The sequence below is a fragment of the Oncorhynchus clarkii genome, chromosome 24 (assembly GCF_045791955.1).
Source record: "Oncorhynchus clarkii lewisi isolate Uvic-CL-2024 chromosome 24, UVic_Ocla_1.0, whole genome shotgun sequence".
Taxonomy (NCBI): Eukaryota; Metazoa; Chordata; class Actinopteri; order Salmoniformes; family Salmonidae; genus Oncorhynchus; species Oncorhynchus clarkii.
The window spans coordinates 9,018,606-9,036,389 of record NC_092170.1 but is presented as its reverse complement, the minus strand read 5'-3'; the positions used below and the strand labels follow the sequence as shown (position 1 = coordinate 9,036,389).

Genomic DNA, 17,784 nt, shown 5'->3' with positions numbered 1-17,784 from the left:
GTCCTATCATTTCAAGATCTCAGTGATGACGCATATTTTCGGTCCACTGCCTCCCTAAGTGTCTGTGTATTTGAAAGATGAAAGGAGGACAGACGAGTCATAGACTATGGGAACAGGGAGAAAGAGCGAGAGAGAGAGCGCGAGATAGAGAGAGAGAGAGAGAGAGAGAGAGAGAGGAGAAAGATCCAAGTCACCGGTTTGCTGTAGCATTTAGATGCAAATAAACCAATAAAAGATGCCCTTATCAGCACCTGGAAATGTACCTGGTACTTTCATCCCACCACCCCATGGTTTCATTCATCATCTCTGTGATGTGGGTGATTTAGTGGAACCATCAAATCCCCACTGAGAGAGAGAGAGCTCTGAATCATAGCTGCATTACAGGCTTATTAAACAGGCTGACTGATATTGATGTGTTTTTTGTCTCAAAGCTCAACTTTGGCTAGGCTGGAAACAACGCAAGTGTCTTGGACAATGATATAATAAATCCCTCTCACACACTTTCAACACTAGCCAGGCTGTATAGGTGTATTTTTTAAAAGGCCACTTGCTGTCCTTTATGGCAACATCATCAAAAAACTGTTCAAAACCCCCAATTATGTCATATGCAGTAGTTGCTCTGGGCCTGTATTCGTAAAGCATTTCAGAGTAGAAGTGCTGATCTAGGATCAGGTCTCCCTGTCTATGTAATCTTAGTCATGATCTAAAAGGAGAAACGGATCCTATATCAGCACTCATACTCTGTGACTCTTTGTGAATATGGTACTGGTTACATTTGCATTGAAGTAGACAAAGCCCCTCAGGAGGAACTGATCATGTCAAATGTAAGTGGAAAATCATTCAATTCCTCTGCTCAATGTGATTGGATTAGAAACCCCTCACCCCTTCATCCGATCCTCACCCACAGAGCATCCCTTTGATCTGAACATTCTATCACATCCTTCTATTGTAACCCCCAATGAAATAACTTACGGTATTGTTCTAAAGAGCCCCATTGAAGTGTTGTACCATTCCAACAAACGCGATTGAATTAAAACTGCACAGACACATAAAGTCCTCTTCGTCTCACAGTAGTGAAATAGAAACACCTTTTGTTGCTGAAGGAAATAAGCATAATAAGTAGGATAGCTTAAAACACACTCAATCTTTGTCAGACCTTCCAAGCCCAAGTGATACCCGTTCACCTGTCTCACATGCTGAAGAGACGTTTCAGTTGAATACATTCAGTTGGACAACTGACTAGGTATCTCCCTTTCCCTTCCCCCCAATACTAGATATAGGGGAAAAAATGCTATAAAAACAAAGGTTTCTAAATGTCACAATGAAAACAAGTATTTAAAGCAACAAAAACTACGCATTCACTGAAGCAACAAAAACCTTCCATCATTCTCTCATCTACAATACTTATATAATAACACAGGTATAACACATGTAACAACGGTATTCCCTTTTTGGGGTTTCCTATTCATTGTAATAAAAATGGCCTACAACGTAAAATAACATTGAGCACCTGGAATAGTGTTATACTGTATAAATCAGACCAATTGTCTCAATTTCCCAACCACCTAGTGACAAAACAGGATATACAACACAGAGCATTATGGGTATCGTAGTGCATCATGATACACAGCCTTACCAGGTTCTCTGCAGAGGTAGGAGTAGAAGCCTTCAGACTTGAGCATGATGAGCAGGGAGCCCCAGCCCAGCAGCACAGCAGAGAACAGCAGGTTCTCTATGACCGCTGTCACAGCCATCCACCAGCGCCTGGAGAAGGCTGTGGCCAGGGAGGGTGCCATCTTCACGAGGAGTTGAGGGGCACAACGAGGCTCGTAGAACGAAGGAGGGCTGGTGGCCTGGAAGATAAGGTCGATACATATTAAGGGTCAGGTCTAAGGGTGTGATGAGACACATTTGGTAGTTGTTTGACATTCATACTATAAGAAACTGTATATGAGTTGGTGAGGGATGCATCAGAGGTAGCCAATACATAATAGGGATATACCTACTTACACTAATTATGGTATGTGTACAGTAGAAGACGAAGCTATCAGCCTTTAAGTCACTGGGTTTCCCTTGTCTTTATCCCTGTACATAGCCCACCTATAATTTAGCCCAAACAACTACCAACTGTATTTAATTTATTTATTTATTTTGCTCCTTTGCACCCCATTATTTGTATTTCTACTTTGCACATTCTTCCATTGCAAATCTACCATTCCAGTGTTTTACTTGCTATATTGTATTTACTTTGCCACCATGGCCTTTTTTGCCTTTACCTCCCTTATCTCACCTCATTTGCTCACATCGTATATAGACTTGTTTATACTGTATTATTGACTGTATGTTTGTTTTACTCCATGTGTAACTCTGTGTCGTTGTATGTGTCCAACTGCTTTGCTTTATCTTGGCCAGGTCGCAATTGTAAATGAGAACTTGTTCTCAACTTGCCTACCTGGTTAAATAAAGGTGAAATAAAATAAATAAATAAAATCCTTGTAGGTTAATAATTTGTCACTATTACAAAACAGCTGAGCTCTTCAATGAGAGTGCCTGGACTACAAAACCCCTCCTACTCATGTCCCAAAACACTGCACCAGCTCCCTCTGATTGGCAGATAGTTTCCTGGACCTCTACCATTGGCTGCATATTAATAACGTTACCAAGGATGACTCCACGTGAGGCCAAGATCCCGCCGGTTCGAACCAGTGCGGCGCGAGATTCTCAGCAATGAGAACGTTTTGTTCCCATCTTCACCCGACATCAATACCTGCCTATGGGCTAACAGTGTTACGTAATATATAATGACGAGGATACGTTGCCCGTACTAAGCCTATGTTTCAGGCTACATTTTGTGATACATTCATATTTTATCAAATTCATTCCCAAATAATTGTATGACCAGCGGTGAACAACAGACCCACTGGCCAACTAACCATTAGACATGCATTGCATACTATATTAGTCTATGAGGTGGTATTCGTTTTCTCGTGATTTCACAGTCATTTTATTTTTACTACATATTAGACTATTAATGTTAGTTATTTTATTGATATGTGTGAAGGCCAGGTCCTCAACGCTATTGACAATGTGTATTAAGCCTATATTTGGAATCGCCGTGTTCTTGTGAGGTTCTTAAACAATAGCAGCATGGTGCGGGAAATGAGCAGCCCTGTAAACTGGTCTGAGCTGGACTGAAATATATCAGCCCTCTCAATGCGCCTCCTGCACCCCCACCCCATCTCTTTCGCACGAAGATCAGCTGTTCAGTATCGAAAACACAGCACGCAGTGCATAGGAATAGTCTCACTGTTCGCAACAAAACTGCAATTAGCCTACAGCTTCCATGCAGTTTCACAAATCTCAACGTCCTTTGTTGCTGCTGTTTTGGCAGCAACGATATTGTATGGTTTCACTATTATTATGAAGCACATTTCCCCGCAATGTTATTGTTATTACTAAAAAGATTAATAAATGGACACACAGGTAAGGACAGTTATCTAATATGGATGTGCTTCGTTGCAAAGCAAATATCCCTATGGACATTAAAAATATAAACTCTTAAACTCAATCTGTAGAAATGCAAAATTGACACTGTGAAAAAGTCAACTGCATGCTGTTATTTCCCTAAAATAATTGAAAATAAAGCGTTGCAAACGGTGGATAGGCGACTCAAGCTAAACACCATAAACAAAAACATAACTGGGACCATCACCCTCTTAAATCACGTGCACTAGACAATATGTAACAGTAAAGTTGCTCTATTGAAAACTAACAGCACTGCAAGCAACAATAAACACCTCATGTAACAACATCAAATTCATAGTATAATTGACTCATACTGTCCTTGATAGGCCAATACACAGTCATGTTAAGAGAACTTTAAATTGGAACATTGTTGCATGTTTTGTCTCGGATAACCAGTCTACATCATTTCAGGCCCGGCTACGAAGATATGACAAAATATAAACAATATTGCATTTCTGCACTTAGTGTAACATAGCTTTTTATTTATATATACATACATATATATATATATATATATATATATATATATATATATAAAAATTCAGTGATCAATTTTCAATAAAAACAAAGTAGAGAATTTACAGATTCCTCCCCTTAGAATAACAGTAGAGCATCCCTAAAGTGCGGTACCATACCTGAGTGTCTGGAACCAAGAACAAGGTCGCCTGCCTCTCCACTGACTGGACTCTTTGTATTAAAGTCTATTGTTGTTATTCTCAAAACAACAAATAACATCTATATATTGTAGATTGTAGACTTGACTCAATCTTTCGTTTCTTTGCATTAACATTTCTCTTTTCAACGCCGATTCCTGCTTTTATTTTCGCACCGAAAGCTGCACAAACAAGCCTGCGTCTCCATTGGCCAGGCCCCGAGCTAGAGAAGAGCTCAAACCAATCAGAGAGCGCTTAAATTATTAAATAAATAATTGGTACAAACAGCCAGCTAATGTGTTGACACAGAAGACGTGGGTGTTGTGGCAAATAATATGAATTTAAATAAGGACTTGCACGCATTGTTTTATTTTCAATTACATGTCGAGGTTTGTACATTGCCTAGTCTAATTCTAAATAAAACAAAAATAGCAAACTTGTTTATGGTTGAGTTAAATGGGAAGCATTTTCCCGATGTTTAAAAAAAATATTTTTAGACAAACTTTTTCCAAAGTGCATAACAAAGGGAATATGAGTTTCTATCTTCACAGGTGGCAAAGTATAGAATTCGATTTGTAGTAATAGTAGCACTGTCCCTGGGCATCACAAAAATCACCTTATGATTTTTCGTTTTTCTATGGAAATGGGAAACAAAGGATAATGACATGTCCCCATGGACCAGACTAGGAAGGATGCAAACGAAAACACTGCAGAAAAGTTTAAATTGATGGTGACATCTTGTGGTAGAATAAAGAAATACTCTCAACTTAATTGTCACCGTCAACTTAATACATTTCTATATTAATTCTAAGTAGTGAAATTTAGTTGGCTACCAACAAATTATTGTTAACCCATTAATGCCCAACTTTGTTAGAGTGAGCATGATCATCTAATTTGCACATATGACCCTAGCCTTCCAGTTGGTCATGTGTATGCAGGTCTATTGCCCTCTGCTGGCCATCCATGGAAGTGCTGTTTAAACGTTTAAACTCGTTACTTGGAGGCGTTTCTGACAACACAAGAATGCAACCTGTTGGAAAAACGTGTAGACCTATTGCAGACGATTTCATTGACCTGTGGCTCCATTCATTGACCTATTACAACCTGACAACCAAATACAAACTCTTAGTTGTTTGAACAAAAATAAGAATTAAATACTAATAACATCTTTCATACCATGTATATGTGCAAAAGTACCATATCACACAAATTATAAACAACCACATCATCCACCAATGATAAAGTACTTGGAGTCTATCATCAGCAACAGGAAAGGCAGATGAAATCAGATGCACACTTTGATGTCCAGATGAGATGTGCTCCTGGCGAACTCCTTCAGCTTCCTGACTCCCTCCTTTGATAACTTGTTGTCAAACATCCTGAGCAAAGAGACAAAGTCACAATGAAATATCAACATATGTAAAATATTATCTTGTTCAAATAGTAGGAAACTGAGCAGATAACAGTATCAATGCTAAGTCAACTAAATGAAAGATGGTAAGGTTACAGATGCTAAGATGTTAAGGTTACAGATGCTAAGATGTTAAGGTTACAGATGCTAAGATGTTAAGGTTACAGATGCTAAGATGTTAAGGTTACAGATGCTAAGATGTTAAGGTTACAGATGGGGAGGCAGGTAGCCTAGCGGTTAGAGTGTTGGGCCAGTAACCGAAAGGTTGCAAGATCAAATCCCCGAGCTGACAAGGTAAAAATCTGTCATTCTGCCCCTGAACAAGTCAGTTAACCCACTGTTCCTAGGCCGTCATTGAAAATAAGAATTTGTTTTTAGCCGACTTGTCTAGTTAAATAAAGGTAAAACATATATTTTTTTAAATGCATACCTCCAGATTGAATTCAAATGTTTTATAAGAAATGTATTAATTGGAGCATATATATTTTTTTTTCACCTTTATTTAACCAGGTAGGCTAGTTGAGAACAAGTTCTCATTTACAACTGCGACCTGGCCAAGATAAAGCAAAGCAGTGCGACACAAACAACAACAGGGTTACACATGGAATAAACAAGCATACAGTCAATAACACAATAGAAAAAAAAGAAAGTCTATATACAGTGTGTGCAAATGGCGTGAGGAGGTAAGGCAATAAATAGGCCATAATAGCGGAGTAATCATATTTAGCAAATTTACACTGGAGTGATAGATGAGCAGATGATGATGTGCAAGTAGAAATACTGGTGTGCAAAAGAGCAGAAAAGTAAATAAAAACAATATGGGGATGATGTAGGTAGATTGGGTGGGCTATTGACAGATGGACTATGTACAGCTGCAGCAATCGGTTAGCTGCTCAGATAGCAGTTGTTTAAAGTTAGTGAGGGAAATATAAGTCTCCAGCTTCAGCGAGTTTTGCAATTCGTTCCAGTCATTGGCAGCAGAGAACTGGAAGGAAAGGCGGCCAAAGGGGGTGTTGGATTTGGGAATGACCAGTGAGATATACCTGCTGGAGTGCGTGCTACGGGTAGGTGTTGTTATCGTTAGCTGAGATAAGGAGGAGCTTTACCTAGCAAAGACTTATAGATGACCTGGAGCCAGTGGGACTGGCCGTGAATATGTAGCGAGGGCCAGCCGATTAGAGCATACAGGTTGCAGTGGTGGGTGGTATAAGGGCTTTGGTGACAAAACTGATGGCACTGTGATAGACTGCATCCAGTTTGCTGAATAGAGTATTGGAAGCTATTTTGTAAATGACATCGCCAAAGTCGAGGATCAGTAGGATAGTCAGTTTTACGAGGGTATGTTTGGCGGCGTGAGTGAAGGAGGAAGCCGATTCTAGATTTAATTTTGGATTGGAGATGTTTAATATGAGTCTGGAAGGAGTTTACAGTCTAGCCAGACACCTAGGTATTTGTAGTTGTCCACATATTCTGAGTCAGAACCGTCCAGAGTAGATGCTAGTCAGGCGGGCAGCGAACGGTTGAAAAGCATGCATTTGGTTTTACTAGTGTTTAAGTGCAGTTGGAGGCCACAGAAGGAGTGTTGTATGGCATTGAAGCTCGTTTGGAGGTTAGTTAACACAGTGTCCAAAGAAGGGCCAGATGTATACAGAATGGTGTCATCTGCGTAGAGGTGTAACCCTGTGGTACCCCCATAGAGACTGCCAGAGGTCCAGACAACAGACCCTCCGATTTGACACACTGAACTCTATCTGAGAAGTAGTTGGTGAACCAGGCAAGGCAGTCATTTGTGAAACCAAGGCTGTTGAGTCTACCGATTAGAATACGGTGATTGACAGAGTCGAAAGCCGTGGCCAGGTCGATGAAGACGGCTGCACAGTAATGTATTTTATCGATGGCGGTTATGATATCGTTTAGTACCTTGAGCGTGGCTGAGGTGCACCCGTGACCAGCTCGGAAACCGGATTGCACAGCGGAGAAGGTACGGTGGGATTCGAAATGGTCAGTGATCTGTTTATTAACTTGGTTTTCGAAGACTTTGGAGAGACAGGGCAGGACGGATGTAGGTCTGTAACAGTTTGGGTTTAGAGGGGGATGACCGCATGGTATAACATGGTATAACAGAGTGTGTGTGTATACTCTTCACCAGAGATGTTCCAGAGTGGTATTCTCAGTCAGTGCTTCCATGAGGAGTTCTGCTCCCTTATCAGTAATCTGGTTGTCACGGAGCCTGAGGAACACAAAAACAAGTCTGTTGCTAATATGGTTTTACTTGACCAAAAGCCTATGGCCGAGGATCAATCCAAGACAGATTAATAACCTAGGTACAGTGATAGTGCACATCTGCGATCGTTTGAATCCTGGCCTTATTCTTGTAATTACCTAGTGTGAACTGACATGAGAATGTGAGAGAACATGACCACAGATGTGTAACTAGGCTGTTTTTAACCGCAAAGGATGATATCTTTGATCGCAGTGCTTTCCCATCCTCACCTGACATCTTTAAGTGTATGATTGGTCCGCAGTAGATCCGCCAGATAGCCCGCTCCCACATCGCCAATGTGATTGATGGCCATCCTTAAACCATGGAATGATGGCAGACAATGATTGGTGAGAGACTGCTTTATAATATTTTTATTATAGTTTTATTGAGTACCTGTAGCCTATCAGAGCATTGATATCCTGTGTTACCTGAGGTCGACCACTGTGTGGTTGTCTTTCAGTCCTTCTGTAAGCACCTTGAGTCCCTCACAACCCAGTCCTGTCCCCACCACCCTGGAAAAGGAACAATTCCACAGGGTTGTGTTCATTAGGGCTTGCCATGGAAAACGTTTTAAACCGCTTCGCAACAGAAAATAAAAATGAGTGCATGTAGTCCCGCCAAGGTGGTGATGTCAGTTGTCCTATCCAACTATTCTCTCTGCTTCAATTAGCCCTTATACTGTCCTCACCACAGTCTCTCGACACGGCAGTCTGGGCTCTGCAGGGCACAGGCTAACACAACTGCCCCCTCTGGACCCAGTGGATTCTGCCCTAGCCTTTATGAGGAACGAATACAGGAGATAAATACACAGGGTTTTCATTCTCACGTATCAAGAAGCAAATACTGTTTGGAGAAAAATATAAATAACTTAATTTTTGTGTTTGGATTAAGCCTGATTTAAGGTGTTACACATGACTTAGCCCACCTGAGGGTGCTGAAGAGAGGGAGTACAGGCAACAGTCTGCGCAGGCCCTCTGCGTCCAGCCCCTGGGCCTCCAGATTCAGATCCTGCAGGTCTGGGATCAGCTGCAGCAGGAAGGCCAGCTCGCTCCAGTCCCTCTTGGCCGGGCCAGACTGGTCTGGGACCTGTTGCTGGGCCAGGACCTGCAGCCAGGCTTGTAGACGCTGCGCCAGGCCTGGGTCCTGGGCCTCGTACAGGCAGTGGCACACGTTGACCTGCCTCTCTGGACTCAGTCTGCCACATTGGAGCTGGGAGTGGAGCAGGCTCAGGAGAAAGGGAGGGGTGAAAGGAGGAGGAGAAGGAGAGGACAGGGATAGAGAGGAGGAAGAGAGAGATGGGAATATTTGTGATCTGCCTGGGAATAGTCCATCCAGGATGACACGGGTTTGAGGTACCAATAAGCCAGATACAAATCTAAGGAGAAAAATACAAAATAATCTACAATTAATGGAGAGAAAAATAAGTTAAGAGACATTTTCTGAACATTAATATGGGATGAAGTTAATTACAAAACACAACACTACTTTTGTCTATGTTTTTTTATGCACATATTATTTGACCTGCAGAAGAGGTCCATGTGACCAGACTGATGGTGTCCACCCCAGGAGAAAGCCTTCTTGATGTATCTGCGCAGGAGCCGTCTGGGCCTCAGGAGCTTATTAGCAGTGGAGGTTAACACTTTGTGCAGGGCGACTGGAAACATGGCTACAACGACGGCTGACTTGAGGCCTAAGAACGGGTCTGAGCCGGAGAGGGCCTGCAGGACGTAGTACAGAGCAGCCAGGAACTCCTGTACACTAGTGTGGAGGAAGTGGAAGCTCCTCTGGTAGGTGAGCGAGGCCCGGTCCTCTCGGAGGATCTCCACCAGGAAGGCCTTGGACAGCCCGCTGCAGTCCAGGGAGAAAGAGCTCAGATCAGCCTGGTCGAAGAGGAAGCGCCGCTCCAGTAGGCCCTGGAAGGCCAGGGCTCCCAGGTCTCTCAGCATGGGCTGCATCTCCTGTAGGACCTGCGGGGCCTCCTGGAGACGCTGCGGGCTGCAGCCTTCCTGACTGCGGCCCTCTCCGTGGAACACCAGGACGGACTTGAGGAAGCAGCAGTAGATCTCTGTGATGGTGATGGGCTTGGCATCGGCGCTCATTAACGTCACACTGGGAACAGTGGAGGAGAAGATGGAAGGGGTTGGAGTGGCTTTGTCAGCGCCGTTGTTGGTGGTATCACTGGAGCCTGCTGCCGTTGTCCTAGCTGTACTGGGCAGAGTGGTGGTGGTGACTTGGCTAAAGTAGCTGGGGGCTCCGTCACGGAGGGCAGTGGAGACGATCCAGCAGAAGGCCGGTATACGACACATGAGCTGGAGGGGCTGGTAGGAGGAAACGTAGCCCCACACGGCGGAGGCCACCAGGGGAGAGCTGCAGCTCTGCTCAAAGTAGTGCCTCTGCTGGTCTGTGGAGAAGCCCAGGACGCTGTAGAGCTGGGTCACCAGCAGTGGAGGGACCTTGGAGACGGCGTGGGGCCGTGATGTGACCAGGATGGAGATACCGGGGAGGAGGTGACCCTTGATCAGGTTCACCACCATCTCCCCCATGCCCAGCCTCCGCTCCGGATCCGAGCACTTGGGACTCCGTTCAAAGTCCAGAGGGAAGCGGAACTCATCGAGCCCGTCCAAGATGAGCAGGATCCGACCGGGTTGGGAGTCAACGACCCGGGCCAGAACAGGTTTGAGGTGGCTGTAGTGCACCAGAAGAAGCTCCTGCAAGCTCTGCGGCTCACTGAGCAGATTGAGCTCTCTGAAGGATAGGGACAGGACTATCTTCTGGGAGTCAGAGTCCCTGGCCCACTCATAAACCAGCCGTATAACCACGGTGGTCTTCCCACTGCCAGCCACCCCTGAGAGCAGAGTCATATTGTCTCCTGGAACAGACAGCAGACTCTGGCAGACATCTTGAAAGGTACAGACCTGGTCCTGGCTCCGGAAGGCATCACCCACCATGGCTGCCTCATGCTGGTGGTACTGCAGGGGAACAGAGTAGCCCACGCACCTGGACAACGTAATATCTGTAAAGGAACCAGGCTCATTAACGCTCTCTGAGCTACTAGTCCCGACCCTAAGGTAATCAACGGGACCGTGTTGCCTGCCTAATATGTCCTTGTGTTTCCTCAAGTGCTCCTGCATGTTGGTTGGACCAGAGTCACTGCTGCTGGTTCCAGTGCCCTCGGGTGAGATAGCAGCTAGCATAGACCCTGACTCTGTGTTGGCTCTCTGTGACTGTAGAACATGAAAGAAGGCTCGACAGGCTTCCTCTCCACGCCCGTGTAGCACATCCAGCAGAGTCCTCATGCAGTCCCTCTCCCCCGGGCGACCTCCCCCTCTCACCAGGCTGAGGTCCTCCTCAGTAAGAGCCCCTACCTGATAAAGAAGCTCCTGGAGCTGGGTAACATTTTGGCTCCAGCTCTCCACCAGTTGCACACGACGCTCCTGTAGTTCTATACTGCGTGGCCCCACCGCCATTATGGGGACTGGGGAGACTCACTCTTGCGGTGACTGGTTTACCAGAATATATTTGTCTATTGCCCACTTATTCAACAACATACAAGACTCGCAGGAGAAGTGGTTTGAATATGGAAGTGGTTCTTCCGCATTCCTTTCTGTAAATCGAGGCGTTGTTTACAGCATAAAATGGAGCAATACAGGTCCACATAGTCGCAGTTGTAATTTCAGCTAAAAACAGAAAATAACATTAATACATTTTATTATGACTTCAAAACCGGATGTAGGCTTAAAAATAATCATATGGCATGATAATATTAGTGTGACATTGTAGCTTAGGCTATAAAACAAACTTGTCAACTATAAATGTTGTGTTATTGAATTGTAATTATTAAGTCAACATAACTAGAAAATAAATATATATTTATTTTTAATGGTGTAATATCGGACTTCCCAAAACAGACTTTAATCCGCTGAGTTTGCAAGATCCCATAATAACCCGTTGCCACTAAGATTAATTTAATTTATTACACGTTATAACATGATTATTACAATAAAAGTTATGGCATCAGTGTCAAATGTGTCAAAAAAGAGTCAGAACATAAAAGGTAGAATGATTGCTAAAAATAAACTTACCCCTTTTGAAAGTGAAACTCAACTTTCCCGAATGACGAACCACTGATATACCTAGTCTAGTCTATAATTGAACATTGATTAACCACCAATGCCATGTTTTTAAATAACAGTTCAAAACTGGTGTCAAACCTGGTGTGTTGGTTTTATACACCTATAGAGCAGAGAGACTATTCACACTCAAGACTAGAGATAATGTCAAATTCCCCATCACAGCTGAGGAGCGTCACTTCGTACAGTCCCTTGAGATCAAAACGTCATTTCAACATGTTGCAAGATGGTAGGTTTTAGCTGTTCTGGCTTGGGACTTATAAAGACCGCACAGTAAAATTCAGAGTAAAGATTACTTGCATAATCTAGTTTTACTGTTAAAATGCATCAAATTATCAAGGAAGGACGTTTGTAATGAAGGACTCAGACAGAATAATATAATTTAAAGTTTATTTTTTACATTTTATCTTCAGCGTGATGGTCTAATTCTACATGATGGTGCATACAGACACTCAGGACTGATAACTTGTGTATTGTAAATGATTCAAAAATAGGATTTGGTTTGAAGACAGGCTTTATAGAGAAACATCTATGACATTCTAAAAAGGAGGAATCCGATTTTTTTGGTATATATATAGTTTTTCCTCTGGAATAAGTGACATTGTCGAGGAGGTATTTGTCACAGAATTCCATACAAAATGGGTTGTAATTTCTATTAAACTCAAGGCACATTAGCAACACACCATTTTTTTTGAACAAGTCTAAATGAATGTTACACTTACAAATCCTCACTTGGCTCAAATCTCTTATTAGAGCACAGAACACAATAGCCCGGTCCCAGATTTGTTTGTGCTGTCTGGCATTGGCAAGAGAGCACAGACCGATCTGGGACCAGACTAACCAAGCACACATCTTCCGCCAGGAAAATAATAACACTTTAATTGACATATAATCATACAACAGACAATTAACAGACATTTCATCAACTATTGCGTCTTTGGCTAGCGTCAGTGCAGTAGCACACCTTTAAATTAGGCATATTGCACCTGTCATACCGTTCTTTCACTGGGTTGCCAGCTGTACACAGCTCAGAGGCTTGGTCATAGGAGGATGGGGGGGGGGGGGGCACTCAAGAGGCAAAACTAAGGAAGAAGCAGCACAGAAACGTGAAGAGTGAAACGTAGCTCAGAAAGTCTGCTGGGGAGAGGTGTGTAGATTAAAACTAACATCTATTAACTGTAGTGTCACGTGGGTTATACCAACACACCTCTGGTTTGTTACAAAGATAGCTAAGTGTTGCTGAGGATGTTACCGTTGATCCGTGTGCTTTCTGTGAAGAACACCCGTGGCTATGATGTATATGCTATGACGTAGGTAAAACACCAGGAAGAGTCTCGATTGCATTTACTGCAGTGCATGGGGCCTCTTCTCTCTTGAAGGGCTGTGTTCAGAAGTGCCAATCAAAACATTAAAAACATTGTTGAGAGGGCTGGGCTGTCGGTTGTCGATACGCCAGAAACAGTGAGGCTGTATTGTAGCGTAACACCGTGGACAGATTCTATATCAATATGTAGTGCATTCGTCTGTACCATCGTCCCTGTCACAAAGGATAGCACAAAAATCGTCGTCGGGAAAGTAATGGTAAATGTGTTAAAAGACGCAGTGAACGTTGTCCCGACTACTACTATAGCCTGACCAGAGCTGCTACACTTACCCAGAGTACGGAAACGGCAGCCTGGAAACGCGACACAAAAGGAAAGCAACTGGATCATAGCGTGTTTTCCAAAAAGCTTCAACTCTAGAGGTCTAACTTGGAGTGAAGTGTAAGTGTGTGTGTGTGTGTGTGTACAGTATGCATGTCTTTCTCTCTGAATCGTCTTCTTCCAGGCCATCCTGGGGGTATACGTGACATCTGGCTCTAACGGAGGAGTCAAGGTCATCCCCAAAGTGTCATTGTTTAATTGGTGTATCAACATATAAATAATCCATTAACAATAACATAGTAAAGGAGAAAGGCACAATTGTTGGGTGGAAAACAAGAGATAAAACGCAAAGACTATTCTATTCTTTACTACCCCCCCCATTTTCTTTCTCTTGCCTTTTTCCTTTATCTCTATTATACATTGTAAAGACCAGTTTCCATTATAAATCAATTATAAAAACACATTTCTCATCACCAAAATGCTTTGGTTTACGCTTCCATTTGGGCTCCTCCATGATATTTACATCAAACAATGATTTAGAGATCTATGGCACTGCACAGACCAAATGTACTCCACATTCTGGCCAGTATGCTCTGGGTCAAAAGGTCACACAAGCACATGACTTTTCTGCTAATATCCCTTCGGATGGAAAACCTCAAGAGCATTGTGTCCGAGTCAACACAAGTTTGAAAAAAAAAATAACTCTTCCTTATGACCTTCTCTACCAAACTCCCTGCTCCTCGATAGCTCAAAACAAACCTAGCCTCTACATACCATCAGCCATGTACGTCATTTCCACTATAACAAAAGCCTCTGCCCCCAAACAGTTAAGAGTAGTATCAGAGAGGGTGCAACGTCTACATTACTGAACAGAGAAAATATTGTGAAAAAAGAATGACGGAAAGAAAAAGGAGACCCGATACACCCTCATTGACTGCTTGTTCATGTTCCCAAATTAAGCAGAAGTAGTGCAGGGAAAATGCACCAAAACATTGTTATTCCTTGGCTTCATATAATAAAATCGTAATATTCAAATAACAAGCATTAATCCCCAAAATATATAAAACATAAATATCAATTAATTAAAATCGCTTGACTTTTTCTTAAATTGGAAGCACATGCCCGTTCCTGTAGCGAGAGCTGGCATTTGATTGGCTTAGGCAGAGAAGGGTCTGCGGTTGTGATTGGTGAATAGGAGCGTATTCCAGGAAGGACTTCCTTGGCGTGGTCAGATGATCAGCCATGTCTATCATCTTGAGTTCAGTCGAGGGGCAGTCTGAAATAGTTCAGGGAAGACAGAGGTAACCATTACAAAGAAGTTACCTTAACTTTAACTCAATAATTGATTGGTTCTCTTTACAATGTAAACGTGCAGAACAAATGGTCTCTACCAGAGATACACCTACAATGAAAATCAATGTACAGTTTAACGGGGCTATTAACAAAACAATCGTGTCCTGTACGTCACACAACAACAACCAGCTTTAAAAAGTCAAGTACAGTCAGCTGATATAAATACGAGTGCAGGACTCCAATAATCAATCAACTCTGACTCCAATCATGCAGTATTGATGTTTCAACCTACTGTATTAGTCCTGTAGGGGAGGACTGGCGCTTTATATCCCTCCGTTATTCCGACTCACCACTGAGAGGTGGCCATTCTTCGCCTTGGCAACCAGCAGCTCAGAGCCAGAGGTGAAGTCTATGATCCCTTCCTTACCTTGGCCCATCGTGAAAGTTATACTGGGATAGAGAGAGAGAGAAAGAGAGCGAGAAAGAAGAGATGCAGTTCATTTACAGTCAAAACATATTTTTCTAACAAATTAAACTAATCGGATTGCAGATGGTGATGGTGTCTATGAATTCAAGTCCTGTCAGCTGGTGGTAGAATTCCATGCAAGAAATTTAACCCCAGAATGTCAATTGTGCATAGTTTATATTAATATTAACAATGACCTGTTTTTCGATGAAAGCTGACATGCAGCTGAATAACACAGTACATGGCTTATCTAGTTCCGGGTCTCAGTATCTACAAATAGACTATCCAAATAAAGTGATACCTACACCACAAACAGAATGACACGCCATCAAATCCACCATCCGACCACGGCCCGCTTCAGTGCAACAACTCACCTTCCCTGGTTGATGTTGATGCTGTTGACCTTGTCGGCACAAATGGCCACTTTGGTCAGGGTCTCGATGATGTGGTCACTCTGAAGCACCACATCTCCCTACAGACCAGAGGAGACCGGAGAGGAGTTACATCTTCACTACAAGCCCGTCCCAGATCTGTTTGCGTTTGGCGTGACAATGACATTAGGTGTTGGCAAGACAGCACAAACTGACCTGGGATCAGGCTACTTCACTGCTACACCTAACAGAGGCATCGGTTAAGTACGTAATAGCCGGTGTGTCATGGGGTTAGGACCATGTTATGACTGTGTAAGACAGCGCTGAGGTCAGCCTCACCTTCTGTTTTTTGTCTTCAGTGGGCACGTGCAGTACGAAGACACCATCACTGAGAGAGCTGACTGAGATACCTGAGGCCGGAACAGACAGACAGAGAGAAATGGTCATTGGGAGAACTATGAGCATCACTCAGACCAATTCAGCGTGGCCTCTGTAAGGACCCCAGACAACAGTAACCCGGGGCTTGGGTCCATTCCGTTTCCATTCAATCAATTTAGGAAGTAAACACAAATTTAAATTGAAACTGCATTTGACCACCCCGAACCATCCTCGACCCCGAACCATGTGACCGCTGACCTTTGAGGGCGGCGTAGTCGATGCGCTGCTTGAGCTTGGCCTCCTCCACGATGACGGCACAGTTGGAGGTGAGCAGCAGCTGCCTTGGTCGCGCCTTGTAACCCTTCCTGTCGTACTTGGTCACTGGGACTGCATACTGAGGAGTGGGAAGGGGACATTATTAGCCTTGTAACCCTTCCTGTCGTACTTGGTCACTGGGACTGCATACTGAGGAGTGGGAAGGGGACATTATTAGTCTTATTAGTAACACATGAATATACTGTACTGAGTATATATTAAAAAGACAAGTATGCAACCCTACATAAATCCAAAGTAGAGAATCGAATGGGCATCTAAACACACTAGTACTGTACTGACCTTCATCTTCTCACTGCCAAGTGACTGCAACACCTTGGGGTTAATCTCCTCTCCATCTGAGGAGAGAGAGGCACAGGAAGAGCGTTAGGTGCGTGTATGTGTGTGTATATACACATGAACGCATGCGTGTTTATCAAGGCACTTACTGAGTCTTGTGCCCATAAAGAGCTTTGGGACACTTTGGGGGTAGTTGTCCTTCTTGTTCTTGAAGATCTCACTGGCCACCATTTTCTGCTCCAACTTCATTGACAGACAGAGAGCGAACGGACAAACAGTTTGGAGAGAAGTTATATTGGTGAAGTAGAAGGCCAACATCTGAAGTTCTGAACTCGTATTGGTGAAGAGCTATGAACACACATTCATTTGTAAGGACATACAAAATGTACCACTATAGTCAATAATACGCTATATACCTGGTGTTTCCACTCTGGGTTGATCCTCTTGCAGTAGCCCCACACCATGTTCTGCATGTACAGTTTACGGAGCTGCTCCGACGCCTATTGGATGGAGAAGGACTCGTCACGTGCCATTTTAACAACTCAAAACGTGTCATCAAGAAAAATGCCTCAATTCAGACAGAACTGTTTCAATGTCGCCTACATCAATGGTTGCAAAATGTTACTAAGTGATTCCATGTGTTATTTCATAGTTGTGATGTCTTCACTATTATTATACAATGTAGAAAATAGTAAAAAATAAAGAAAAACCCTGGAATGAGTATGTGAGTTCAAACCTTTGACTTGTACTGTGTACATATCCCATGAATACACATTAGACATGGCAAAACATATAGAATTGCAAGAAAATTTGCTTTAAAACTGCAACATGCTCTCTGCACCGCATGACAAAACGTGTAGAATTGAAGGAAATAAGCATTAAACCTGCAACAAGTTCTCTCTGCCAACAAGAGGGGTGTGAACAGTTTGTCACAAACCGTGCTTGTGCCCAGAGAAACAGACGTGGTGGGTGCTCAATGTTCCCCAATGTTGGACGGGGGGGGGGCTGAGTGGAAAAAGTCTGGGAACCACTGACCTAC

At 43.3% G+C, this 17,784-nt stretch overlaps 3 protein-coding genes across 9 annotated transcripts in view; all 3 read right to left on the bottom strand.

The window, feature by feature from the left end:
- The window catches only part of LOC139382257 (large neutral amino acids transporter small subunit 4-like), a 29,757-nt gene extending 25,343 nt beyond the window's left edge, over window positions 1-4,414 (bottom strand). Inside the window, exons 1-2 of the mRNA XM_071126121.1 lie at window positions 4,161-4,414; window positions 1,637-1,853 (exon numbers count right to left, since the gene is read on the bottom strand). Of these exons, the coding sequence (XP_070982222.1) occupies window positions 1,637-1,796 (160 nt within the window). The 5' untranslated portion in view covers window positions 1,797-1,853; window positions 4,161-4,414. The remainder of the gene's footprint in view (window positions 1-1,636; window positions 1,854-4,160) is intronic.
- A 120-nt stretch (window positions 4,415-4,534) lies between these two features.
- On the bottom strand, window positions 4,535-12,189 carry LOC139383059 (NLR family CARD domain-containing protein 3-like). 2 transcript variants are annotated; one of them, XR_011628686.1, is made up of 9 exons: window positions 11,935-12,113; window positions 9,374-11,529; window positions 8,778-9,227; window positions 8,541-8,627; window positions 8,281-8,364; window positions 8,083-8,166; window positions 7,736-7,819; window positions 4,887-5,557; window positions 4,535-4,794 (listed from the first exon to the last, which is right to left on the bottom strand). XR_011628686.1 is itself a non-coding variant. In XM_071127362.1 (8 exons), the coding sequence occupies exons 2-8, from the start codon at window positions 11,317-11,319 to the stop codon at window positions 5,464-5,466; spliced, it is 2,829 nt and encodes a 942-aa protein (XP_070983463.1). In that variant the 5' UTR covers window positions 11,320-11,529; window positions 11,935-12,189; the 3' UTR covers window positions 4,535-5,463. The 2 variants fall into 2 exon arrangements, 1 of the variants encoding a protein (XP_070983463.1); XM_071127362.1 differs by having other exon boundaries at window positions 4,535-5,557; window positions 11,935-12,189.
- A 169-nt stretch (window positions 12,190-12,358) lies between these two features.
- Window positions 12,359-17,784, bottom strand: part of LOC139383187 (unconventional myosin-Ic-like) — a 52,074-nt gene continuing 46,648 nt past the window's right edge. For 3 of the 6 annotated variants that reach the window (XM_071127621.1, XM_071127626.1, XM_071127623.1), the window contains exons 25-32: window positions 17,162-17,245; window positions 16,895-16,988; window positions 16,749-16,804; window positions 16,392-16,527; window positions 16,095-16,165; window positions 15,759-15,856; window positions 15,211-15,368; window positions 12,359-14,901 (exon numbers count right to left, since the gene is read on the bottom strand). In XM_071127621.1, coding sequence (XP_070983722.1) covers window positions 15,242-15,368; window positions 15,759-15,856; window positions 16,095-16,165; window positions 16,392-16,527; window positions 16,749-16,804; window positions 16,895-16,988; window positions 17,162-17,245 — 666 coding nt within the window. In that variant the 3' untranslated portion in view covers window positions 12,359-14,901; window positions 15,211-15,241. Of the gene's footprint in view, window positions 14,902-15,210; window positions 15,369-15,758; window positions 15,857-16,094; window positions 16,166-16,391; window positions 16,599-16,748; window positions 16,805-16,894; window positions 16,989-17,161; window positions 17,246-17,784 lie in introns of those variants that run through there. The other 3 variants (XM_071127622.1, XM_071127624.1, XR_011628705.1) reach the window with 2 other exon arrangements.